Below are 27,031 nucleotides of genomic sequence, written 5' to 3' on the forward strand. Positions count from 1 at the left end.
GTACCTATGATTCTCAACCGACAACAATTTCCAGTTAATTCTACTAAAACACTGTCAACTTAACTAGCAGTGCAGTTAACATTACTAAAAATAATCTTAATTTAACAAATGAGCATTGTATTTTTAACCACACTGTGTTGTAAAATGCGTGTCCGGGAAAAATTAACAATGTTTTGTTGTTGAGACGACTACGCTTTTAGTTGAATTTACTACAATGCATTGTAATTTCAAGCATATTTCAGTTACCTTAACAGATTTTGTTGTCGGTTGAGAATCATAGGTACGGTTAGTAATTTTACTATGGAATCGGTAGTTTTCACAACAAAATTTATTTCAGTGTGGTGCGGAAATTTACGCGCATAGGCTATCCCCGCACTGAGGAAAAGTGGAACAGTATGCGTTGATTTAAATCACGATTTAAATTCATATTGAGAAATGAACATCAACACTGTCACTGTGTGTTAGATCTAGGAAATTTGGATGGGATGAGGGGTTGCAGAAGATTGGGCTCCAAATGCTGCTGTTTGATGGGCTTCGCTCAACGCACTGGATTGTATGCAACGGCGTTCGCCCTTTTGCACAGGTACGTCCTCGATTGATTCTTTGCGTTTTATCGTAAACCCCGAAGAGTGTGGTCAGGGCAGAAAGATTGAAAGAGCACCATCATGTAAATACAAGGAGTCAATCGAGAACGCAAGATTTTTCGTATAGATGCGGCACTTGGTATGGAATGATCTACTTAGAAAATACGAAATTTTAATAAATATCTTTAAAGGAATGATAATTAAGCACTAGCATTTCCAGCCAAGACTTTCGGATACTTTTATGAAACGAACATCCGAATAGTTCATTGGTGCTGTACTGTAAGGGATGTATAAAAATCATTAGATGATATGATCATTAGGTAGATTCCGGTGCACAATTTCTTTAAAAAGAAGAAATTGTTTTCCAATACTCATCAACAAGAAAATTTCATTTTCTTCGAAGAAATTGTGTGCCGAAGTTCGTCCACATGTGTGGAAAAATCACAAGCATGACACTATAAAAGCGTAAAACATCATTTTGTCAGCAAAGGCTGCTGTGATTGTTGACCGGGAAAATATCCCTCTGTGTGGCTTCGAATTTTCCAGGAATCATAATTTTTCTTGCAACGCGTAATATAAGCACATTATAGTCCATTTTACGAGCCGTTTATATGAATGAAATTTTGACAGGATGTGGCGCCCAAACCCGTGAAAATCAATAGGGGTATTCACTAAACAGATTGAAATAACTGCGTAAGCCATGATTATCTGATTTTTTAAATGTTTCATGAAAATGCCCTTGAAATAATCAAAGTTTGCCTTGCTGATTGCGACTTTTAATTAGTTTAATCAGTTAACGCTTTTAACCTTCCGTATTTAACTCGCGCGGTTGACTACCTGCGTCAACACCACGCTAATGCTGAGTACAAAAAGCGAGATTTTTTCAACGTGTTGTACAAAATACAACAGCGCGATCGCTCATGGGTTAACCACAGATAACAGACGTTTATGCTTATATTGGCAATGTGTGTAAAAATGCTCAACAGCCATTTCGTATGTAACGAGCAGCTGAAACTCATGTGGCAATCATTTAGAGATGGCGCAGTGATCGATAGTCAGTGATCGCTTTCAAGATTGCATGCACTACGCAATTTTACATTCAAGATTGTATTCGATCTTGAATTAAACTGGAACTTTGAACTATTCTTGCATTCAAGTTAGATGTAATGCCGCAATCAGTTGAGTAGATGGCGGTAGTGAGCCAACGTATATCGTTTTGAACATTTACACAGGATTCTGCGAAAAATTTGTACTAGCATAAACATCTGTTATCTGTGCCCTAAGACCGTTCGCAATGCTGTTTTATTTTGTATGGCGAGTTTTAAAATTTTTAAAACTCGCCATACAAAATAAAACAGCATTGCGAACGGCCACGATTTTAAATTTTTATAGTTGTGGCTTTCACAACCAGAGGGGCTCGCATCGTTTTTCTATGCGTTTGACGTTTCACACTAGCGCCTTCTGTTGACGATATTGCACAACACAGTGATTCGTGCAACTTTTCCACCAGGTGATGGTAGTGTGAAGCCAAGGGGGAGTCGCTGAGCACATCTTTATACTTGTGCCAATTATTTTCAGTGTGTCAACGGGTATTGAATTGGGTTCTTTGGGGGTGTCTGTATTATTTCATAATCGGATTCTCCACCTAAAAATTAGTCAAAATCCAAAATTTCATATTTTTTGGAGTCAGGGAACTATTTTTAAAATTCATTTAAAGTTTGTATGGGGAAATTTTTTTGTTCGGGTCGAACTATCACTTTATCGATTGAACTGTCATTCTATCCACGAAAATTAAAACTGTTTTGTTAATTTAACCATCAAAACAAAGATATAGTTTATTGCATTGCTAACTGGACTGCGACAAAGTGCGGAATCTCAAATAAAAGTGCGATATTGTATCAAATCGTTTCGGTGTCTTCACTGCACTTATTCATCACGAGCTAATGAATAAGTGCGGTGAAGACACCGAAACGATTTGATGCAATATCGCACTTTTATTTGAGATTCCGCACTTCATCGTCGCACTTATAACCGCGCAATGCGCAATATTGGAATCCAATAAAATTACGTTATACTCAGAAAAATGAGCTCTTTCGATTAGGCTGTAGAAAATAGAAATATTTTATTCACTAAACAACCCAATTGTGCCTCAGTGTGCCCCAAAGTGCCACTGCTTGATGATTCAGATTTTGCTTGGCAACTACCAAGACAACCAACTGTTTGTTTTCATTTTGCAGGTCAAATGCACATGGTTGCCTAGTTTTTTCACCCAAACTCAAGTGTCAAAATTGTGCCTCAGAGTGCCTCCATAGACTAATTTCGGTGTGCCACACAGCGTATAAGACGGTGTGCTTGGCACCTCTTGGCACAATGTTCCAAGCGAGGTTCCAAGCGACTAGCCCCTTGTGTGAAGCTCGGTGTGAAGTGGGCGATGGATTTTCACGAAAATTGTTCTAGGTGTTCCGTCTGTTTGTCTGTGATGTTATTGTATCATACCACATCATTGGGGCTACACTCAGCTCATTGATGAAATCAATAAACAATAGGCCTTTTCATTTGACGTCTAAAATCAGCTGATTGTTCGGGCCTTTGGCAGTTCTCCTATGAGAATGACAGTTTAGCGTTTGCGCCTTTGTTCGGCGGTTGTAAACAGTGGCATACACGAACCTGTCAGCTGAAAAGGCCTATATCAATAATTGGCTTCTTTAGCGGTGTTGAGATAATCTCATATTCTGAATCTGCATGCCAAACTGAGCCGAAATCCAAATTTTCATGAATTTTGGAGCCCGGAAACCTGTTTAAAAATCAATTTGAAGTTTGTATGGGAGCGATTTGTCGAATCACCCCTCGTCGCATTTTGTACTGGACAAAGCTGTCAAGCTCAGCTGTCAAAAGGTGATTTCAAAAAATATCTTTGAAATTGATTTTAGGTATCACAATTAAATTCTTAAAATCTGGAAAAAAATCATAGTGGCTCAGAAAAATATGCTCCATCGTATAAAAACAAAAAATCAATACATTTTTCAAAATTTAAAAACCCAATTTCAGTCACTCTACAAGAGGCTCCATTCAAAAACATCTATGAGCCATTTTACGAAGTGACAACAATGCTGATGATGATATTGATTTTCACGGGTCATTGGACGCCACCTCCTGTCAAAATTCATTCATAAAATCAGCTCGTAAAATGGACTATTCTAAGTATTGTCGGGTCGCCACCAAACCGGACGTCGCACAATCAAGTCGCGACACGACCCAGCTCGCGACGTTCATGAATCATGTCAAAAGTAGTGCGCATCCTTCCCGTTGTTGTCAACAACACAGCGCACTAGATGCGAAACAGTTGCGACACTTGTGGACCAAGAAAATGGCAATTTTTGATTGAATGTCTGTCTTGATTCCAACCGGATAGACAATAAATATTTATGTATCCAGCTTTCCACGCTCGCCATAATGGCGGATGCTATAAAATAATTTGACAATATCTGTGCCCCAGTTAACGCAACGACTTATTTCATCCATAGCAACCATGATAAACATTATTTTTCTGTTGTCAATGGAAAACGAATCAGGCAAAAGTTTGGGTATGGTCCACTGCACGAATTTATTCTGGCCAGCTTACTCTCACGCGAAATTTGACGTTTGAGAGGTGTCGGTACCGCTCAAACGTCAAATTTCGCGTGAGAGTAAGCAGGCCAGCATAAATTCGTGCAGTGGACCATCACAGAGTCAAACAAAATTATTCAGTTTTCAATTGGTGTTTAAACATATATTTTTCTTCTAGCCTGAAAATTGAACCAATGAACACATTCAGCTTCTAACCATTTCTGGTTTGGCTCTCTTAGCTCGAGGATGGCACCGGAAACCAGAGGAGGCACCGGTCAAACCCTCAGGCTGCTGGTCTGACAAACGGCATCCGGCGGAGTGGAAGGAGTGGGCGGAGTGGTGATTTCAACGACATTGGTATTGTAACGGCGAAGAGGGCCAATTACTGGGCTGACGACGAATTCCGACCTGAGGGTGATCGGGCGTTGTTAGTGACAAGAAGGACCAGCTACACTGAAAGGAGCCTTGCAGTAATGACAAGCATAAAAATGTTTTTAAATTTACCATGGCAAAACATGATCATCGACCCACCAACGCTTCTTGTGTGCGTTTTGTTTCTTCTCACATCAACCGGTTCGATAGCTGAGTGGTAGCGTGCGAGCCTGGTGATGTCAAGGTTCTTGGTTCGAATCCGGTTGCCAACAGAAACTTTTTTTAATTGAAAATCGAGTCCATGGTAAAATTGAAAACATAATTCTGTTGAATTAAAACGAAACTCAGTCTGCACAAATTTAGTGGCGTTGTGCATTTAAATTGACCCTCAGAATAGTATTTTTCACCGCAAGCCGCCGTTCAGTGTATAGATGGTGACGGTGAAGGCAAGCAAGCAACCGATGATGGTTCTCGAGGTTGATTAGCGATGCCGACGAGGATCATAGAGAGTCAAGGAGATCGCCGTTGGAGACCAAAACGTAGGCCAGTGAGGGCGGCTGCCGAAGGGGGTCGGATTGATCACGACTTGATCACAAGGGCAAGGAGTTCTATCCCGCTCAACAGTTCGTGGCCCAATGTGATATCACATTGTTCGTAGCCAGCCAAGAAGAACGGCGCCAGAGCCAAAACATAGGTCAACGACTGCAACCGCTGAAGGAGGGCCATGATGGGAACCTGTTACATCCTAGAGTTCGAAGTGGCCGAGACATATGGCAGCGTAATGATAACTCCAAATGTAAACGAAACGAATTGAAAAGTAACTTTATTAACATAAAAAACTACATGACTATGACAAGCGACACGTATACGGAATGACGACTACAATACTTTTAAGTCTAATATCTGCCTATGTGCTTCAACCGATTGCATATTGAAATGCTATCGGTGAGCAAGCAGAGTGACGAAAGACGCAAGACTGTTCAGTGGTTCTTAACAGAAGCCAATAACAGAGGTTGCCGTAGAACGTCTGTGGCCATGTGGCGGCACAACTGTCCGCCAGTACCGGGGTAGCTTTTCGGGAACCTCTGGTGAGCCGAAGTCGCCGATTTAGTTAGATGGGGAACTCCACTTGCATGCTATGGGCGTTCGTTTACTGCGTCTCGGTACTTGGCAAACATCACACACATACTTTTCCCAATCTTTCACTCGTAGCTTGTCTGGAGACAGTTGCCCTAGCTCCGGGAGTGCTAGCGTCGTGTGCTTTTCACCGAGATCACTGTTGACTACTTGTGCCCTGGATGACCGCCTACTAGCATCCCGTTGTTGATGCAGTGCTCGCAATTTCGATGTGGATCCCATCCGCTGTCGACCACCACTGCACGCTCTGCTTGCCCAACACACCCCCAACCCGCCCGTATCTTCGTCATATTGTATTTCGTAATTAAATAAAATTTATATCATAACACCCAAACCAGCCAATAATAACGTCCAAAATCCTCCCTACAAAGTCTCTAAGGGCCCATATAGCCGAGGCGGTAAACGCACGGGTATTCAGCATGACCATGCTGAGGGTGACGGGTTCGATTCCCGGTCGGTCCAGGATCTTTTCGTAAAGGAAATTTCCTTGACTTCCTTGGGCATAGAGTATCTTCGTGCCTGCCACACACGATATACGCATGCAAAATGGTCATTGGCAGAGGAAGCTCTCAGTTAATAACTGTGGAAGTGCTCATAGAACACTAAGCTGAGAAGCAGGCTTTGTCCCAGTGAGGACGTTACGCCAAGAAGAGGAAAGTCTCTAAATAACCCTGACTCGAGGATGAAAGAGACCTTTCGAGCTCACTCTGCCGGATGCCGCAGCAGCCTAATGGTTTGACCGGTATCCCTCCGGGCTAAGACAGCCGAACCAGAAATGGTTAGAAGCTGAATATGCTCATTGGTTCAATTTTCAGGCTAGAAGAAAAATATATGTTTAAACACCAATTAAAAACTGAATAATTTTGTTTGACTCTGATACCCAAACTTTTGCCTGATTCGTTTTCCGTTGACAAGAGATAAATAATGTTTATCATGGTTGCTATGGATGAAATAAGTCGTTGCGTTAACTGGGGCACAGATATTGTCAAATTATTTTATAGCATCCGCCATTATGGCGAGCGTGGAAAGCTGGATAGTCTATTTTACGAAACGACAACAGTGTTGATATTGATATTAACCACCAGGGTGCGATGACATCACGATTTCGATTCCCGCATCTTGTACCAATTTTTAGGGAACTCAAATGCATTGTCAATGGGGGAACCCAATTGATGTTTGCTACAAACAATCCTATTGGGTGGGAATAGGGATGCCATATACGTGATATTAACACTCACGGGCTTGGGCGCAACCTCCTGTCAAATTTTCATTCATGAAATGAGCGATCAGCTGATCCGAAACGTCTCGTAAAATGGCTCATTGGAGGTTATAACCCATATATGGATTGTAAATGGGTAGGAATCTTTTTGTAGAGACCTTGGGTTTAATTATTTTTGTTTCCGTGTAATCAAGACCACCAAAAAGTGAATTGAACGGTGATCCTTGTCTGTCAGCGCGCTGTCAACAGATCGCTCGAAAAATAAAAAAAAATCGTGAAAGTGACACGCTCTCTGACAGGGGTCCATTTTACATAGTGGATGGAATAGCAATTTTGTGTTATTGTATTATTATCCAATTTAATCGTGGACAAAAGTTCTCCATTCAAAGTGCAACATACAGAACACATTGCAGCCCATTCGGAACATCCTCTGTTGTGCGAGAAAGGTTCCGATACCGACCGCCGCCGAGCGTCCATCCCCCGCAGCAGCGAAAGCGAACACGAAGCAACGACAGCAAAAATTGCTCTCCGACCGAGCAGGCGACGACTTCCGCGGAAGACACCCCCAGTGCAGAATCAACCATTTATGGATCTACCGAGGAATTTGCATGACTGCTACTTCTTCTACTACTCGACATGTAAGAAGGGAACAAACTGCGAGTACCGCCACGAACCGGCGGCGCTCGGCCACGAGGAAACCTGCAAGCTGTGGCAGGAGGGCAAGTGCTACAATCGCACCTGCACGATGCGTCACATGAAGATCGAGAAGCCCCGTTCGGCGACGCCGTGCTTCTGGGAGGACCAACCGGGCGGCTGCCGCAAGCCGCACTGTGTGTTCCAGCACAAGGCACCGAAACCACAGCAGCAAGCTCCCACCACCGCGGCGGCGGCGTTACCCCATCCGGCCACTACGAGCCACAGCATGATGTCCCAGGTGGCGGCGGCCCAGGCCCAGGCGGGAGCTCCAACGGCGGCCTCGGCCACCCCCGGCACAACGCCCCACATGATGCACACAACGTCCCCGGCGGTCGTTCTGGACTACAACTACGCTACCCTACTGCCCCGCATCATCTAAAAGGACACATTTCTAAGGAGCTTTGTTGGAACCCCGTTTTCGATTGATTTGCTACCCCCAGCTCCCCGATTTTGGCCTTTGGAAATCCCCCCCGGAAAGAGAGAAAAATGTAAGTTAATTTCGCAAAATTACGCAACGAAATGGGCGGGAACCGGAACACCACCGCTTCAACAAATGCAACCCATACAAACCCTGGTAGAGTGTGCAATAGACAGAGAGGGAGGATTCGCGTAAAAAAAGAAGCATTTGTTGTGCAAGTCTAGGGATAGACTACTAGATGACGATGAATTAGGAAACGAAACGAAGCAACCGGTGACCGGAGCATTCAAGAAATCACGTTTGCATCTATTACGATTATTATTAGTAGGCGGCGTCGAACCAGTAGGCCGGTTCTGGGTGGCACTTTTCCTTTGAAATCCTGCAAAATTGCCCTATTATTCGATTATTTATTCACAAAATTTAGAAAAACTTCAATTTTTCACTACATTTTTTACTCAGCCGCCTTTGGCTTGGCGCCGGCCGCATTCAGTTTAGTTGTTTAGCTATTAATTGTTTTCGCGAAGAAGAAGTGATTATAAATCAATAATGGAACTATCTTATATATCACGTAATCTTGTTATGAAGCCCTAATGCATTATTATCCTTATTTATATAAACAAAAACCTTTAATTAAACGTAGAATTTTGGTAGGGAAAAGCGAGGATTTGGTTTTTTTTCTGAGTTAACGCACGTCTTAAATCGTATTTTTATTCAAACAAAAAAAAACTTATATAGCCCTAGTGTAGAGAAATTGCTATAAATCTAGTAAAAATAATCGTCATCAAAGCTCTTATAAGGCTAACACGCGGTCTCCCGTTGGATCCCGTCTGGGGATCAATTCGTTGGATTCGGAGACATGCATTCGTTTTACATTTCTGAAAAGAGCCAATTATTTCGCGCGCATTTTATGTCGTTTTTTGTGCTGTTTCCTGTTTGTAGATGAGCGACCATAATTCGCGTTTTGTGGAAGTTCTCGTAACATGTACTGAATAATTACCGGTCGGTTCGAAACATATCTCGGAGGATGCACTAGAGTTTCTGTAGAGCGTTGTTGACTTTGAACCAAGGGGAATGACATATCCTTTTCTAACCGGAATATCCGCATTTATCCGTTTCTAACCGTCGCTAACCGTTGCTAAGCAAGCTGCTAAGTGAGCAGCAGTTAGACGCGGTTAACTGCCGTGAATCGCATATCAGTCCCATCTTTGCTGGATTTCCTATGCAAATGGGACAGATATGCGATTCACGGCAGTTAACGACGGTTAGAAACGGATAGATGCGGATATTCCGGTTAGAAAAGGATATGCCATTCCCCTTGCTTTGAACACTGAATAAATGGTTATACACAGTGATCATCAAAATGCGAGCCTGAAGCAGATTTTGTGCGGGCCGTGAACTGATTTTGAAATGAATTAGATTTACTACATTTTAATACTCGTCTCAGAATGAACATGAACTACTAACGTTTCATGGAGATTTTTTGAACAGAAGTAACTACAATACTTACTTTGTTATACTTGGGTTTTAGATCTCAAGTTTCACACCACAGTTTCGCAGGCATTGCTCAAAGGCTGCACAAGCTTTCTTGATTCCGAACTTTATGTAAAGTGTACAGGAAAGTATAGAATCGAGAATAACTCCAACGTTCTTGTCCTGTTCAGCAACGTCGAACAGACGCAAAAGTTGGTTCCGCCTTTTCGTGAAATGAACAATATGTAGATGTTTTACTCGGATTTACCATATTGACGACACCAGTCCTCAACTACCTGAAAAGCGTTTTGCAATAGGTCGAAAAAGGTGCTGATGCACATGCCAACTAAAAATGTCAGGTAGTTGTCTACAAAACCATAACTAGGAAAATCGCTAGTATTGAGTTGTCTCAATAGCGTATCTGCTACGAGATTCCCCAAAAGTGGTGGGAAGACTCCCCCTTGGAGCCATCCACAAACACACTAGATATCTAAGAAAACACTCAAGCAAGATTGCTTTTGTGTGAATACTTTCTCCATAAAACAACTTTGTGTAAAAGCGTCACAACGGACTTTCCAGATTGGTAAGCGTGTTGGGTCACATTAAGAGGCACGTTAGCCAGAAAAACATCATGAGTTTGATGATCGACAATGCATTCTAAGCATGCCAGAAGAAAAGAGGTCAACCTGATCGATCTGGTCTTTGTAAAACGCACGACCCACTTTCGGGATAAACTTTACATTAATGACCCACCAGGACTTCAATTTTTTGAGGTTTGTGCTAACGTAAGAACCTCGACAACACACGAGACAGGACACAACACTTATAGTTCTTACAAAAAAATAAAAGGGTCACCGTCCTGTCGATGGGCAACGTCGAGTCCGAAACCGGTCGACTTAAATGGTAATTTAAAACCTTTCAATGTTTTTATAAGAATTATGCTCATGATCGCATAATTCTCCCATATGAATAGGAAACCCAGCAAATATGGGACTGATATGCGATCATGGGCAGTATAAGTGTTGTGTCCTGTCTAGTGCTGCGTTCTTTGCGTGTTGTGACCCACCAGGAGTTGGGAAAAACCCTACGCGAGTTTGTCATTTCATTTTACTGAAAGTAGCAAACACCAGGATTTCAAGATTACCTAGACAGCCAATCCCTTTTTGAAATAAGGTTTCTTGGAATAAACCCGCCTGGGCTGTTTCATTTTTCAAGTCTGCTGATATTGATCGTTGGTATTCTTTTACGCTAGAGATTGATCTGAGCTATCCTAACCGTAGCCACTACCCAAACTAGGCAAGATCAGACTCTTGACAATCACTGCACAAAAAATAACCGCAGCGATAAAACCAAATCAATATCGATTGCAGAACGCCACAGGCGAAATACACATAGCATACTGTGTAAAACGCCTAATTCGAAACCATATCAGTAACAAATTTTGAAAACGACGTATAATCAATGGTGTAGCATTGATTATACGTCGTTTTCAAAATTTGTTACTGATATAGGGTTTAATACAGGTCGACACTAGAGAAACGTTTCCTGAAAATTCCTGTGTTGATTTGCGATTCACGCGATTCACAGAATAATCATCCAGTAACCCTGTACTGTCAACTAACAATGGCTAGGAAATGCATACTCCGTGATAATTCGTATCGATCGGTTCAACATGGTTCAATTCAAAACTAGTAATCTATTCTACTCACTTTGGTGATGTTCCTCAAATGAAGTATGAACACTTAAAAATAGATAAAAAAAAAAAACAGCAATAAAATACGAACCATTTACATCCTTTCATTCACGAACAATGATTTTCCCATTCATCTCACAGCATGATAGTTTGCGAAACTTGTCTGCTTCTTCTATAAACTTTCTTCAAACAAAAACTAACCTAGTGGAAAATCTGCTTCGATATAGCAACAACCACTTAGCACCCAACATGACTAAATTATTCCGACAGTAAATAAAGAAGCATACACCCGTAACCCCCTCTCCCATTGTTGTCTGTTCTCGAAAATAGAATTGAGTGAAATTTTCCAACTAATAAGCGTTTTACGTTAGAAATCAATCATATGAACAGAAAAAAAATGATTAAAGCTCGAAGCTTTTACCTATTCTTGTATAGGAAGTTTAGAATTCAGTATGAACACACCCACACACTTATACATGCATTATGAAAAACCACACCAACACAGTTACACATTAACAGACACTTACATATACTAACATGTAACAATTATATTGAAAAAAAATAGTCGAAAAAAAAATGTATAATATTTCTTGAACAGTTGCACGACACAGATCAGAATAATAAAAAAGAATAAAAAGCCCAATAATCGTGAAATATGTTAGCTAAAATTAATAAATGAAAAATAAACCAATCCCAAAAAAAAATATTAAATATAAAATTGATATACAGACACGTCAAAACAATTAGAGAATTTGCTGAACAAAATTGAGTAATGTGTTAGAGTAAAACTACCACAAGAATATACCGCAACTATAACGGCAAAAAGCAGAAACATAATAATGAAACTAGTTTGGAAGTGTAAGTCTAAAATTATCAATAAAGCAACAACAAAACAACAGGAAGGCGAGTTTTGTCTTTTCGTTTTTTGGAAAGAACCGTTCCCTGAATTCCGTTCAGCCCTAGTGTGACCGCCGACAGGATACTCGGGAAGTATTACTTCGATTACTTCGATTTCGAATTCTCGAACACGGCTAAATCTAAGAACCCGGTCAACCATTTTTTTAAACATCTCATTTTTCCTCAACTGTAGAGCCTTTTAACCACTGCGTCCATTATTTAGGAATATTGTAGTCATATTGCGGAGATTCCACCTGTTTAGACTCCTGCGCGAAAATTAGTTGCGTGGATTTTTCTTGCGTGGGCCCACAGATATAAAAACAGACCGCGTCCTGGTGAATATTTTACGCTGTGTTGTTAAGTACACATTTGGTGATAGTTTTGCACAGACAAACAGACGTATCACTTGGAACAGAATGCGATTCAAATCATCGTCACGGAAACATAATCGCCCAATTTTAATTACGCTGTGATACGCAAATCCACTGAGTAGATGGCGGTAGTGAGCAAACGTCAAACAGGTGCAAAAACGATGCGAGCACCATGAGCGAGCGATTTGCGAACTACACACTTAAATTAAATCGCCGACCTCAGCAAACGGATTGCCGAGAATCCAACAGCCGAGAATCCGGTAATGTTTTTTACTGAATCTCGGTAAAAGTTTTACCGAGATGTCGTTAAAACTTTGCCGAGATCTCGGTAATCCAACTTTTTACCGAGATCTCGGCAAAGTTCACCGAGATTCGGTAATAGTTTACCGAAATCTCGGTAAAAATTTTACCGAGAATCAGTAAATATTTTACCGAGATATCAGCTGTTGGATTCTCGGTAAACCGTTTACCGAGATCAATTTCTGAATTTAAGTGTGTACGGAATATTTGAATAATCCGTTAAAAAGGGAAACGATGAGAAGTGAGTAGAGTGAGACGTCTGTTTGTCTGTGGTTTTGCATTGTAAACAAACATTTATAATGAACCTACGCTGAAAATGAGCCTGATTATTTATTTGCGTTGGAATCTATAAATCTTTGCAACTGGCAATAGGTAGCTGAAATGTGCTTGATGCATACTGAAATGCATTGTAGTAAATTCAACTAAAAGCATAGTCGTCTTAACAACAAAACATTGTTAATTTTCCCAGGACACGCATTTTACAACACAGTATGGTTAAAAATACAATGCTCATTTCTGGAGCTCGATTTGAAAAAATCGTATGTGCTTTTGTTGATTAAAAATTCGATCAGTTAGATTCGCTTATTATAGCAAAAACCAATGAAATTGGACAAAGTTGATACATACAGCAGAATCATCACAAAACAGGCTTTCCGTTCCATCATTAAAAGTTTCCAAAATATCTTCCCTATTGCTACAATAACTAAAATAAACTGATCGAATTTTATCGACAAATGTACATACGACCTATTCAAATCGAGCTCCAGATTTGTTAAATTAAGATTATTTTTGTTAATGTTAACTGCACTGCTTGTTAAGTTGACAGTGTTTTAGTGGAATTAACTGGAAAATGTTGTTGGTTGAGAATCATAGGTACGGTTAGTAATTTTACTATGGAATCGGTAATTTCCACAACAAAATTTATTTCAGTGTATGATTGTGGCATGACTCGAATTAAATTTGGTGCTAGTCATATATCCTGCCACAATTGAGCTGTGATGGGCAATAGGGGCTGTCCGCCTGCCCTCCTACCAATTTTCAGAACAGCACCAGGATCGATCAACCGCCGGTACTTCACGAGTCGCATCGGTTCCCGCTGCGAGCCAGCAGCAAACGCAACAAGAAGCGTCGACTAGCAACTGTCTCGTGAGCAAGGGCTGCGATGACTCCCGCTGTTTCACCGAAGCGTTGCGATCCGCAGACGTTGACCACTGGAGAGCTGCAATGAAGGAAGAATATCGTGAGTTAATGCGAAACAACAATAGAGTTAATAAACTATAGAGGACGAATGTCGCTGCTATTCCCTTTGTTCTCGCTCGCAAACATGTCGGGTATCTATCTGTCAAACTGCATACTTTTTCGCTTTGACACTTATAGCCCGGCCTATCTCCGCCAGCAAGAGATGTTTCTGCAGCGACGTCAGCGACATTCTTCCTCTATAGTTTATTAACTCTATTGAAACAACACATTGACCAATCCAAATTCCTGTGTGGTAGTGGTTTGTGTTCAGATTTCCCGTGTTAATCTATCTGTAAGAACTTTGTAAACATCTTTTGTTCTCACGTATATGGATAGGCTTGCATTAGGTTTCGTGAGACATTTTTTGGACAACTCAATGGGAACTAGTTGACTTGCCACCCGGCGAGCGTGCAGTGGGCTGCAAGTGGTTGTTCTAAACCAAACAGGACGATAAAGGAAATTTCAAACGGCATAAAGCGAGGATTGTAGCACAAGGCTTCACGCAGAAGTTTGGTGTCGATTACGACGAAGTTTTCGCGCCCGTGGCGAAGCAAGTCACGTTTCGCGTGCTGCTGACTGTCGCTGCCCGCAACAATTGGGTCGTGAAGCATGTGGATGTCAAGACGGCGTACCTTAATGGAGAGCTGGATGAAGTCATCTATATACGCCAACCCGAGCGTTTCCATTCCGGAACCGAACGCACCGTTTGTCGTCTGAAGAAGAGCCTATAGCCTATAGCTCAACCAACAGGCGTACATCCAGAAGCTTCTCGGAAGGTTCAGCTTAGAGAATGCCAAGCCGGCAAAGACTCCGCTCGACCCAGGCTACTTGCAGCTGAAGGAGGAGGAGCAGGAGAAGCTTCCGAATAACAGCCAGTATTTGAGCTTGATCGGAGGATTACTATACGTTGCCCTACATACGCGTCCGGATATTGCGGTGAGCACCACAATCTTGGCGCAAAAGTCCAGTTGTCCAAACCATCAAGACTGGAACGAAGCCAAACGGGTACTGAGGTATTTATGAGCGACAAGTCATTTCAAGCTACCACTTGGATCTACCTCCACCGGTCTCTCGATGTAAATATGCTGATGCTGACTGGGCCGGAGATCATCGAGATCGAAAATCGAAATCTGGGCATTTGATCATGTTCGGAGGAGGCGTCATTCAGTGGAGTTCAAGGAAGCAATCGTGTGTGGCCTTAAGCTCTACCGAAGCTGAATTGGTCGCGCTCGCAGAAGGATGCCAGGAACTCATCTGGACGAAGCGTTTGCTGGAGGATGTTGGAGTATCTTCTTCTGATCCCGTTGTCGTGTACGACAATCAGAGCTGCATAAAATTGGTTGAGAGTGACCGTATGGAGCGCAAAACGAAGCACATCGAAACCAGAGAAAATAGGTAGAGAAGCGAAGAGTGTGAAGCCAAAAATACCTTATCGAACCGTCAAACTGGTATCCTATCGAGCAAAATCAACAAACCTTGACGAATACCGCATAAGTGAAGATAAGTATTGCAATCATTTGAAACATATTTTTACCAAAGTTTTTAAATATCATGGATAACAGTATAAATAATATTGATTCCTTGAATTAATGAAAATGGTTCCATTTTCGAACATCAGTTTGATAATGCCTAGTTAATAAAACAACAGTATAATAAGTTTTCAAATGCGGTTTGCGAGATAGGCACTACCTTCGATGGGTGGATTAATCTGCTTTGCTGCAGTTGCCAGCATCCGAGCGATGAAATCAAAACAGAAAAAGTGTTGCCGTTCTGGCGGCTGTTCACTCTTCGCTTCTCTACCTATTTTCTCTGATCGAAACCAGATTCTACTTCGTTCGTGATCTACACTAACAACGCCAAATCGATTTGCAGTATACTGTTCGTCAGAAGAGATGCTCGCCGACCTGTTGACCAAACCATTACATCGTGTGCGTTTGGAGACCCTCCGGAAACAATTAGGAGTCAATCCAGATCTGCACGAGGAGGAGTGTCGTCAGTAGTAGTAGGCGTGCAGTATTGTATGTTGCTTTCATAACAAAACGCGCTGCCAACTTCCAGTCGACATTTCTGAATCATCGCAACGAATCAAGCACCAGCTCTGCTGCTGTTTGTGTTAGTGAGATCTGAGAAACGTCAGACTCCCGCCTGCTGATTGGCTGCGACGACTCTGGCGACGGTTTCATCCGCGACGGATTCAAATCGTCGCGTTCGATAAGGGGGAAACCGTCAATATTTGAATTTAAATATGTAACCCACAGTGACGCCTAAACCCATCACTATAGGCGTAGTATAGATTTTGAATAAAATTTTCATTTCTAGTTTAACGGTCAACCGAAGTGTAGTTTTTCTTTCTATCCACTTATCCGCGAGCGATAATGGCGGCGGCGGGCACAAATAACCGATTCGAATTTTGACGTTTCTTGGGGATCGTAATCGGTTGGCGCCATCGAACGGTGGGTAAAGGGGTGAGGAGGAGAATGAAACTGTTTTGACTTTCCCCCAAGAAACGTCAAAATCCGAACCGATTGGTTATGCCTACCGCCGCCATTGCCGCTCGTGGATAAAGGGTAGTACGCACCTGATAAGTACTGTGGAAACAGATAGGCCAAGCAACGGTCAAGAAATGATTTCGCTGTTAAAATTTCTTGAGTGGTCCGCAGCTGGAAAGAAATGAAAATTGTGTAACGCTCGTAACGCCTGCCGGGCAAATCAAATGGAACTGTCACTTTTCCTTGCGGAAAAATATTCCGTTCAATTATTCCTCAAGGAAAAGTGACATTTCTTCCCATACTAATCAGTTGTCAAAATTCCTTTGGTAATTAGAGGGATTTTTTCTGGAGTGCTTTTCTTACCAGGTGCGTACTAGACTTAAGTGGATAGCCGTATACGGCTCTTTCTAAAAATATCGAAATCATCACCTCGGTTTTGTGCATGTTGGTTGACAACGGGGCAAGATCGGGAGGAATGACACTTTCTTTGCTAACCGGAAAAAATCCGCATTTATCCGTTGCTAACCTCCGTAACCGCGTCTAACTGCTGCTCAAGCTCAGTTAACAGTAGTTAGCTACGGTTTGGAACGGATTTGTGGATTTTCCGGCTAGAAAAGGATATATCACTCCCCTTGGGCAAGGTGGCCACCTGCACCCCTCTATTTTACATAAAAGATGAATTTTGTCCAAACAACTTCATAACAGTTAAAATAAAGTTTATCCGGTTTGTAAACCTGATAAAAAGTACTTCATAACGAACGAATTGAAAAAAAATCGTCAAATTATATATAGTCAAAAGCATGGACACAGACAAACAGACGTAACACTTTGAACGATTTTCATGGAAATCCATCGCCCAGTTCACCCTACCATCACCTGGTGGAAAAGTTGCACGAATCACTGTGTTGTGCAATATCGTTAACAGAAGGCGCTAGTGTGAAACGTCAAACGCATAGAAAAACGATGCGCGCGCCTCTGGTTGTGGAAGCCACAACTATGAAAATTTAAAATGATCGTTAAAAGCGTGGTCGATAGAAATTTCGCAAGTGTTACGTCTGTTTGTCTGTGGCAAGGGGAATGACATATCCTTTTCTAACCGGAATATCCGCATTTATCCGTTTCTAACCGTCGCTAACCGTTGCTAAACGAGCTGCTAAGTGAGCAGAAGTTAGACGCGGTTAACGACGGTTAGAAACGGATAAATGCGGATATTCCGGTTAGAAAAGGATATGTCATTCCCCTTGGGGCTTGTTCACAAATGTCATAACGCTGGAGTGGGTGGGTGGGTGTCCATCATGGTGTTACAGCTCGAACTAAAAAATTTTCTTCCCATATAAACAGTATTTCGAAGGGGTGGGTGGGTGCCAAAAAAGGCAAATTTTGGCGTTATGATATTTGTGAATGAACCCTTGGTCCAAGGGGAATGACATATCCTTTTCTAACCGGAATATCCGCATTTATCCGTTTCTAACCGTCGCTAACCGTTGCTAAGCGAGCTGCTAAGTGAGCAGCAGTTAGACGCGGTTAACGACGGTTAGAAACGGATAGATGCGGATATTCCGGTTAGAAAAGGATGTGTCATTCCCCTTGCCTTGGTCTGTGGCATGGATTTTTTTACAACTTCATAAAATAGACTGTTGCTGGAGCCCCGTAATACGCCCCTGTTCATTTGCTTCCTCACATTCGAACCGTTTCGGAACAATCGATGACGTCACTTTGTTCTTTTTCTGAGCAATCAGCTGTCATCGCGCAAGAGTGCGTGTACCGATGTGTGTGTGCGCGCGTGAAATGTTTTGCTTTTTTTGTCGTTCCTTTGCTTGTGTTTGGGAGCGAAGTGAGATTCTGTTTATTTTTATTTACATTCTCTCCATCTCGGCATTCGCATCACACTGCTGGTGGTGTGGTGGGCAAATCGCGCAGTAGTTAGTTCGAAAACAGACACGGGTTACGACGCGAAACGTAGGAAAGTATCAGTGCAAAACAGTGGCAGAATATCGATATTGGCTTCTTCGGTAGCAAAATAAAAATAATTATTGAGGTATTTAAACGCAATTGTTTTCGATTTACGTTCTGCAAGTTTTCGCTTGTACCAATTTCGGTTCAGCCCGACGGTCAGCATCTTTGAATAACTTTGTGCAGTGAGGCTAATCGATTGCAAAATCTCGTCAGCGGGATCGGTGAGTAATCGGAGGAAAAAATGTCCGATGAACCATCATCTTCTGTGGAATTTCGACGAGAAGGGGGATCAACGAATGATCCGCCGGAAGGTTGTCGTTCTCGATCGGGGAGCAGCAGCAGCAGCGGTAGTCTCGTGGGCGAAGCTGAAGAAGATTACTGCGAGAACTCTCCCTGGGTGTTCATTCCGGAACCGATGTTTACGAAAATCTTCCTCTATCTGGAGCCCCGGGATATGCTGAATGCGGGCCAGACCTGCAAACGGTGGAACAAGCTGAGCCGCGACGACTACATATGGCGCAAGTACTTTCAGAGGGAATTCAATGTGGACACCAACATTGGATTGAAGCCAGGTAAGTCGAGGCCTATTTTTGGTATTATTGTATGTTTGAATCGGGCAGCGGGGCAGCAGTGCGATGATGGTGACATAATTGCGTCTTGCTTGCCGTTCCGTTCATGTGTGAAAAGCTGAATTCACTTTCCGTTTCGTGTTTATTGCGCATGGGTAGAGGTTTGCGGATTATTATTGACGGAGCACGTGAATACTTACTGTTTATTTTTATATTTTTCATATATGATGGTAATCGGTTGTTTTTATTAATAATCTTTAAATGAAAACAATTAAATATAACTTTGGAATAAGTAAATTCTCAGTTTGAAAATCAGCCATGCGTTTTATTGTTTTAAACAAGCGCCATTTTTCTGCGTGTGGTTCCATCTTCTTTGTCTCTATTGTTCGATGTTCCTCCAGTTTCTCCCAACGTCAACGTGATCAAAAGTTATGTAGTGGAGCGTACCAGGTGTGATGGTTAAAGTACGTGACTATCACGCTGAGGACCTGAGATCGAATCCCACTAGTGGTTTCTGCTTTTAGTGGTGTTGCGTGTACGTACACGTTGCATTACACAAACACTACCTGAGTTACTGGTTGAAAATAGTAAACAGAAATCAGCTGTTACCGGCAAAATCAAATAGGCATATTTTCAACCAGTAGATTTGCATTAGTGTTCGTGACGCCGCGCTGCGAAACCACTCTGGGCATAAGCATGAGGATTGGTGACCGTACACTTCGTAGTCGCTACTCTGTGATTGACCTGAGCTAGCGAAATTGCACAGAGAACCAATAGGCTTGGGGCTTGGGATTTGTTTTGAAAGCTCAAACTTAATTGGGTCAATTGGGTCAATAAAAATAATGGCTAGTTCGAAACCCGTTGCTACTAGAGGTTGTATGTACTACTGGACCCTCCACAGTTGTCACGGGAAGGAGTTTTGTTAGTAGGGAGGGGTTGATAATTGCATAGATCAAGGATACACTTTGGTAAGCGATGCTATCCATGCAACCGCATAGTTTACACACAAATGTGTCACCTCACAATTTCGAAGAATGGTGAGACCATTAAAATTTATGGAATGAACAAGATTTTGCGTCACAGCAATTGGGACGACTGGTGAACCAATATGCTACTTTCCATGAATTCGATATAGGATCTGGGACCATTTGGGCAGGAGCACCCATCTTGGGCACCTGATGCTACTACTCAGTCAATTTTGAACCGATTGACTTGATTCCCGAGACACGATCAGATACTCGCAGTATCTAGCAATGTTCAAAAATTCAACTCAATCGGTTTGGAATTGATCGAGTTACAACAGCAAGCGCCCAAAATAGATGCTCATGCCCAAATGGTCCCAGACTCTATTGAAACACAACAATGTGCTGACGCTAACAGTGACGGACCGCACATACAGGAGATATTTACCGCTTACCCAATAAAAGCATTTTAGATTATTGCTGAAAAACTATCTTAATATGTTATTTGACAATGAACTTTTTAATTGTAATAGTAAAAAGTAGTAGATGAGCTCACCCATTTATTTTCCAGTCCAAGAGTGATGGGTTTGACGATGGCTTATCAAGCGTCGTCATATAGTGAATATATGTTTATATAGTTCGTATTTTAATCGTCGCAGGTTTATCAATCTTAGTCTTTTATAATTATAGATTAAATAGATTAAATATCGAAAATAAGTGATGGTCTCGTCTATTAGCCGTGTACGGGGACACGGATTAGTTGGTATATATTACAGGGTTATTACGGAAAGTGCTTCAAGTGAGGCTTACATAACAACTGACATAAACAACTTATTTTCCTTGATTTTCTACGCAATAGACATCTGACCAAACACACGTGTTTTCGTCTAACTCCTAGGCATTATTAACTTTTTTTAATAACAACATACTAGAATTACAGCATATTCAATGAATTGTAATGGGAAATCTTGTTTTTCTTACATCTAGAGAATAAAGTTTGGTATTGAAATTTGAAATATTCATTTAAATATGTGTTTTATTTTTATTTATTTTTTTTAAATTTAGAATGGTTTAAAATATCCCATTATTTTATGGCTACATTTAACTTCAATTCAAAATTCAAATTCCATATCTAAAACTAATATGGTAAAACAGATCAAAATGACTTAATTGACTCTAGTTTTGGAGATCTACTTCAAATAACTGACAAATTAACAAGAACCTAACTAACTACATGGAAATGTACTAAAAAATGACAAATATAAAAAGGGGGTACTTTTATTAAAACTATTTTTTGTTAAACGCGGGCCAGAACAGTTTAGACTTGGGCCACATAGAAGCTCCTAGCAGAGACTCCTAGTAATCACTTAAAAAAGCATGAAACGAGCTCACCCATTTATTTGCCTCCATTTATCCCTTCATCGCTTGTTGTCTGGGTTTCTTGCCGTTGGACGAAGCACAACTCCGTAAGCAAAACTCAAATCAACCGACTGAGCAACAGCAGCCTGGCCTGGCATCTGCACCTACGAGCGAAGCGCGCCATCGGAAATGATTTCTTCCTCCTTCTACCACGCGAAACGAACCTGAGGACCTGGGATCGAATCCCACTCCCGACAAACTCACAAAATGTGAGTTCTGCCATCGAAAAGGAATTAAAGCGTGGGTCCTGAGATGAACTAGCCTACAGGGTACGACAGGAAAAAATGCGAAAATTTCATTGCGCTATCACACGCTAAATATGGGATATATATGACTACTTTTTCTTGACAGTGTATCAGTGTATCTAGCAGAACAAAATAAAAATGAGCATATTTGATTTTTAACATGGGATAATGTAAGCCTAAAAAGTGGGTATCAATAAACTGCGCGCCCAATGGTCATAAGGCAAAATGGCTAGAATAGTATAAAAATAAGCTTTGATTTGATGAACAACACGGCCATACAAATCCAGAGCCATGTAGTGTCACATACCAGATGAAATAAGCACATATGTAAGATGATATTGTAGAGAAAATTAAAAAAAAATGTTTTCTGATTTATGAAATTTAGCTACATGTGTACTTTTCAGTGGTTTGGAAATTCTGATGGTCTTCAGCTTCAAGCGTCGTCTTGTAAAGGTTAGTGATCAAGATGAGAAAAATTTTAAATAACTTTTCAGAAAATTAGCCTGTTAGGGATTGAAGTTGAAAAACACTTTCGCATTTTTTCCTGCCGCATACTATAGGGTTAAAAATCTCGTTAATACAGATAAAAAAGTAATGTACTAACAGGCAATCGTTTTCAATAACAATACTATTAATATTTAAACAAGTTCAAGATTCCCGGTCTTCTCGCAAATAATAGGTACTTACTACATTTATTTGTTGAACATCACAAGCCGGCTTGATAAATTCCCACGAACTCATTCGTTTTAGGTGACAGACGACGGAAGATGATCTGGGATAGCACATTGTAGGCAGCATTCAAAATAGTGATCGCCCTGAAGTTCTCACATTCCAAATGGTCGCCATTCTTGTGAATGGGGCAGAATACCTCTTCCTTCCACTCCTCCGGTAGCTGTTCGGTTTCCCAGATCCTGACTATCAGCCGATGCAGACAGGTGGCCAACTTTTCTGGGCCCATCTTGATGAGTTCAGCTGCGATACCATCCTTACCAGCTGCTTTGTTGGTTTTGAGCTGGTGAACGGCATCCTTAACTTCCCTCAGCGTGGGAGCTGGTTCATTTCCGTCCTCCGCTGCATTGGCGTCGTCGTTTCTTCCGTTGCCGTGGGCTCCCGTGCCTACGTTCTCCACGCCTTTCGATCACCTCACGTCCATCCGTCAAGAGGCTCCGTCTTTATCCCTGCATATTTCGGCTCGCGGCACGAAGCCGTTGCGGGATGCGTTGAGCTTCTGGTAGAACTTCCGTGTTTCTTGGGAACGGCACAGCAGTTCCATTTCTTCACACTCCGCTTCTTCCAGGCGGCGCTTTTTCTCCCGAAAGAGGCGGGTCTGCTGTTTCCGCTTCTGTTTGTAACGTTCCACGTTCTGTCGAGTACCTTACTGCAGCATTACTGCCCTTGCTGCGTTCTTCTCCTCCAAAACCGTTCTGCACTCTTCGTCGAACCATTCGTTCCGTCGATTCCGTTCCACGTACCCGATGGTGCTCTCGGCTGCGTCGTTGATGGCTGCTTTCACTGTACTCCAGCAGTCCTCTAGAGGGGCCTCATCGAGCTCGCCCTCGTCTGGCAACGCGGCTTCGAGATTCTGCGCGTATGCTGAGGCGACATCCGGTTGCTTCAGTCGCTCTAGGTTGTACCGTGGCGATCGCCGGTACCGTACATTGTTGATGACGGAGAGTTTTGGGCGCAGTTTGACCATCACCAGATAGTGGTCGGAGTCGATGTTGGCGCCACGATAGGTTCTGACGTCGATAATGTCGGAGAAGTGCCGTCCGTCAATCAGAACGTGGTCGGTTTGAGATTCCGTCTGCTGTGGTGATCTCCAGGGTAACGATTAGGGAGGCTGTGTTGGAAAAAGGTGCTACGTATGGCCATATTTTTGGAGGCGGCGAAATCAATGATTCGTAGGCCGTTTTCTTTCGTCTGCTGGTGGGCGCTGAACTAACCAATCGTCGGTCTGAATTCCTCCTCCTGGCCCACCTGAGCGTTCAAATCTCCTATGATGATCTTGACGTCGTGGCTTGGGCAGCGATCGTACTCGCGTTCGAGCTGCGCGTAAAATGCGTCCTTGTCATCATCAGTACTTCCGGAGTGTGGGCTGTGCACGTTTATTATACTGAAGTTGAAGAATCGGCCCTTGATCCTCAAACTGCACATTCTTTCTTCGATCGGCCACCAACCGATCACGCGCCTCTGCATATCACCCATCACGATGAAAGCTGTTCCCAGCTCGCGTGTGTTGCCGCAGCTCTGGTAGATGGTATGATTACACAGCCAACATTTTTTTGTCTCGAGAGCAAACTTATGTGTCTCCGAAAGATTTTGGGCTGCTGAATCCAAATCCGGGCTTTGCTCTAACACGTCACAATTTTGAGCTATACCTCAACTTATAGGGCAAAATCTGCGATTTTGGGCTTTTTTGACTGCAAGCCATTAAGCTTGGAAATATTTTTTTAAGCAATCAAAAGGTTAATTGGTCAATTATCATCTAAATGTGGAGCCTCGTAGCCGTGTGGTTAGGGTCACCAAGCTTCTAATCGCACCATGCTGTGGGGTGAGGGTTCGATTCCCGCTCCGGGCGATGAAACTTTTCGTGAGAATAGTTTCTTCTCCGTATCCACTGGTGCATGCTCCGTGTGTCCGTTGTCTAGTATTAAGTTTCGTTCAGTCTGTACAGCCTCTGGCTGAAGACGGTGTCCGTGTCTTTAAAAAAAAAAATAAAAAAAATAAATTAACGACTCATGCAAAATATTTCGTTTTACCTAATCAAATTTGTTAGATTTAAGCATTTTATGTTAGTATGAAAACTTGCATGCAACTTTTGGAGGGTGACTTGTATGGGAAATATCGTACCTAACATAAATCGCTTAAACTATCAAATTCGATTTGGTATAATGAAATATTTTGCATGGATCGTTAATTTATGACGAAGCCACACCTCGAATTTTCAAAAGCACAAATCTAACGAACCGAAAGTCGGATAGCGCTGAAAAGTTGATCGATTGGTTACCCACTGGTAGTGACCAATCGATCAACTTATCAGCGCAAACCGCCACTCGGTTCTTTAAATTTGTGCTCTTGAAAATTCGAGGTGTGGCTTCGTCATATCTTCACCTTAATTGATCAATTAACCTTTTGATTGCTTAAAAAAAAATATTTCCTTGCTTAGGGGGCATCCACAAAGTACGTCACGCATAGAGGGGGGAGGGGGGGTTCTGCAAAATGTGACAAGCAATGTGTTAAGTATAGGAAAATCCCGTACGAAGGGGGGAGGGGGGGTTGAAAATTCCCAGTTTTAGCGTGACGTACTAAATGGATGCTCCCTTAATAGCTTGCAGTCAAAAAAGCCTAATATCGCATATTTTGCCCTATAAATTGAGGTATAGCTCAAAATTGTGACGTGTTAGAGCAAATCTGAGCCCGGATTCGGATTCAGCGGCTCAAAATCCTTCGGAGACACATAAGTTTGCTCTTGAGACAGACCAATTTTTGTTACGCTGTGTTACCTCTAAACGTTCGCACCATGGATCCTGTCCAACACACCTCCTGCAGGGCTACGATGTCGAACCCGCGGTCCTTCAGTAGATCGGCGAGTATGCGGGTGCTCCCAATGAAGTTGAGAGATCGGCATTTCCACGTACCGAGTTTCCAATCGTAAGTCTTTTTGTTCGCTGGGGTCGTTGCCGTTGGTATCGGTTTGTATTAGAGATGGTCGGGTTTCGGGTTTTCAAACCCGAAACCCGACCCGAACCCGAACCCGACGGGTACGGGTCGGGTTCGGGCTTGAAAATTAATAAAAAACTCGGGTTCGGGTCGGGTCCGGGTTTAAACATTTTCAAAATTTTCGGGTACGGGTCGGGTCGGGTTTGAAAAACGTCGGGTTCAAGTCGGGTTTGGTATCGGTGTAAAAAAATCAGTATTTAGAAAAATGCTTTATTTGTCATATTCGATACATTTAACAATTATTTTTCGACTCGGGTTTTGGTCGAGTTTATTGAGAAATATTTTCTCGGGTTTGGGTCGGGTTCGGGTTTGATCGACGAAATTTTTTCGGGTTTGGGTCGGGTCCGGGTTTGAGAGAGCAAAAAATTCTCGGGTTCGGGTCGGGTCCGGGTTTTGAATTTGAAAATGTTTCGGGTACGGGTCGGGTTCGGGTCTGTAAAATCTGAAACCCGACCATCTCTAGTTTGTATTATTCTGTTGCTGATTTTCCGTTACAATGTTTTTTTTACGGCTGGCTCGTAGGGCCTGACACCAACTCCCTACTTTCCGGAGGACCATAGTGCACAGTTGAGCTTAGAGTCCTTCCCTGGAACTCGGACGTAGATCAGCCGCCCCTAACATGGGGATCAGACGCTGTTGTGAGCCGCTCCTCCTGGAGAACAGACGCTCAGGTTTGCCGAAGCAAATTGTGAGCTATGACCAAAGTTCCCACCGGGGTTGGTTATCCGATCTTCCCTAAGGTTGCTCATAGTTTCCGACCGGTACCACGAGAAGGTAGGGATAGAAGTTGCTGGGCAGAAGCTAGTGGATCACAATGGGATCTGAATTGCGCGGCATACCCAGCCTTTACCGTGCCGGTTATGTCATTCTTCTTCTTTCAGTCATTACAAATTCTTATTTCAGAAGGTCCAAAAAATACACCAAACCAAGAAACACATTTTTTTGCATAGCTCTGTTACTGCAAAACGAAATCGATCCAATTTTTATTGACAAGTATCTGGCCTGATATTGTGTCGAACCCATACAAGTGCGCAGAGAAAGACTCACTGCGAACTTTTGCCCCGCATTACTCTATAACTTTACATCATCAGCATAGAACAAACGGCAACCTGGAGGTAGTATAAACGACAGTTCATTTATGAAAAGCGAAAACAATAGCGGGCCCAAATTACTCTCTTGTGGTACACCGGTCACATTCGAGAAAGGTAGCTATGAAGCACTTCCAATCTTAACGACCAGATTACGATCTTTGAGGCATGAGCCGAGCCAGCAAACTAGATCCGCAGAGACGCCAATTATTTTCAGTCGTTCCAAGAGTATACCGTGATCAACGCGGTCGAAGGCGGATTTCAGATCTAGGGTTGTTAACGTTAATCAACGATTAACGCCGTTACGTTAATTCGTTAACGTTAATTGTAACGATTACCGAATTTTGCGTTGATTTTTCAGGCGCGTTGATCAACGTTAACGTTAACGCGGAGCGTTGATTCAACGTCAACGACTTCGTTAATTTTGCGTTAATTGTAGTACATATTTAATTGATACTAGACTGTACATTTAAGTGAATCTACTTGTGTCCAACCAAATATTTCGGTAAATTTGTCGGAAACGTGTGCAAAATCGAATAATTCAGATTGTTCTCAATTCAATTCTCTAAGTAATCAGGATC

At 42.3% G+C, this 27,031-nt stretch overlaps 2 protein-coding genes across 4 annotated transcripts in view; both read left to right on the top strand.

The window, feature by feature from the left end:
* Positions 1–7,170: 7,170 nt before the first annotated feature.
* LOC109622882 (zinc finger CCCH domain-containing protein 11B) lies at positions 7,171–12,093 on the top strand. The gene has a single exon (XM_062851432.1). It carries the CDS (start codon positions 7,505–7,507, stop codon positions 7,991–7,993), a length of 489 nt encoding a protein of 162 aa, XP_062707416.1. The 5' UTR covers positions 7,171–7,504; the 3' UTR covers positions 7,994–12,093.
* A 6,190-nt stretch (positions 12,094–18,283) lies between these two features.
* The window catches only part of LOC109622885 (F-box/WD repeat-containing protein 5), a 56,432-nt gene continuing 47,684 nt past the window's right edge, over positions 18,284–27,031 (top strand). Inside the window, exons 1-2 of one of the 3 annotated variants that reach the window (XM_029858201.2) lie at positions 18,284–18,529; positions 18,596–19,019. In XM_029858201.2, the coding sequence (XP_029714061.1) occupies positions 18,689–19,019 (331 nt within the window). In that variant the 5' untranslated portion in view covers positions 18,284–18,529; positions 18,596–18,688. Of the gene's footprint in view, positions 19,020–27,031 lie in introns of all 3 variants that reach the window. The other 2 variants (XM_029858206.2, XM_029858209.2) reach the window with 2 other exon arrangements.

Source organism: Aedes albopictus, chromosome 2, assembly GCF_035046485.1.
Source record: "Aedes albopictus strain Foshan chromosome 2, AalbF5, whole genome shotgun sequence".
In the NCBI taxonomy this organism is placed as follows: Eukaryota; Metazoa; Arthropoda; class Insecta; order Diptera; family Culicidae; genus Aedes; species Aedes albopictus.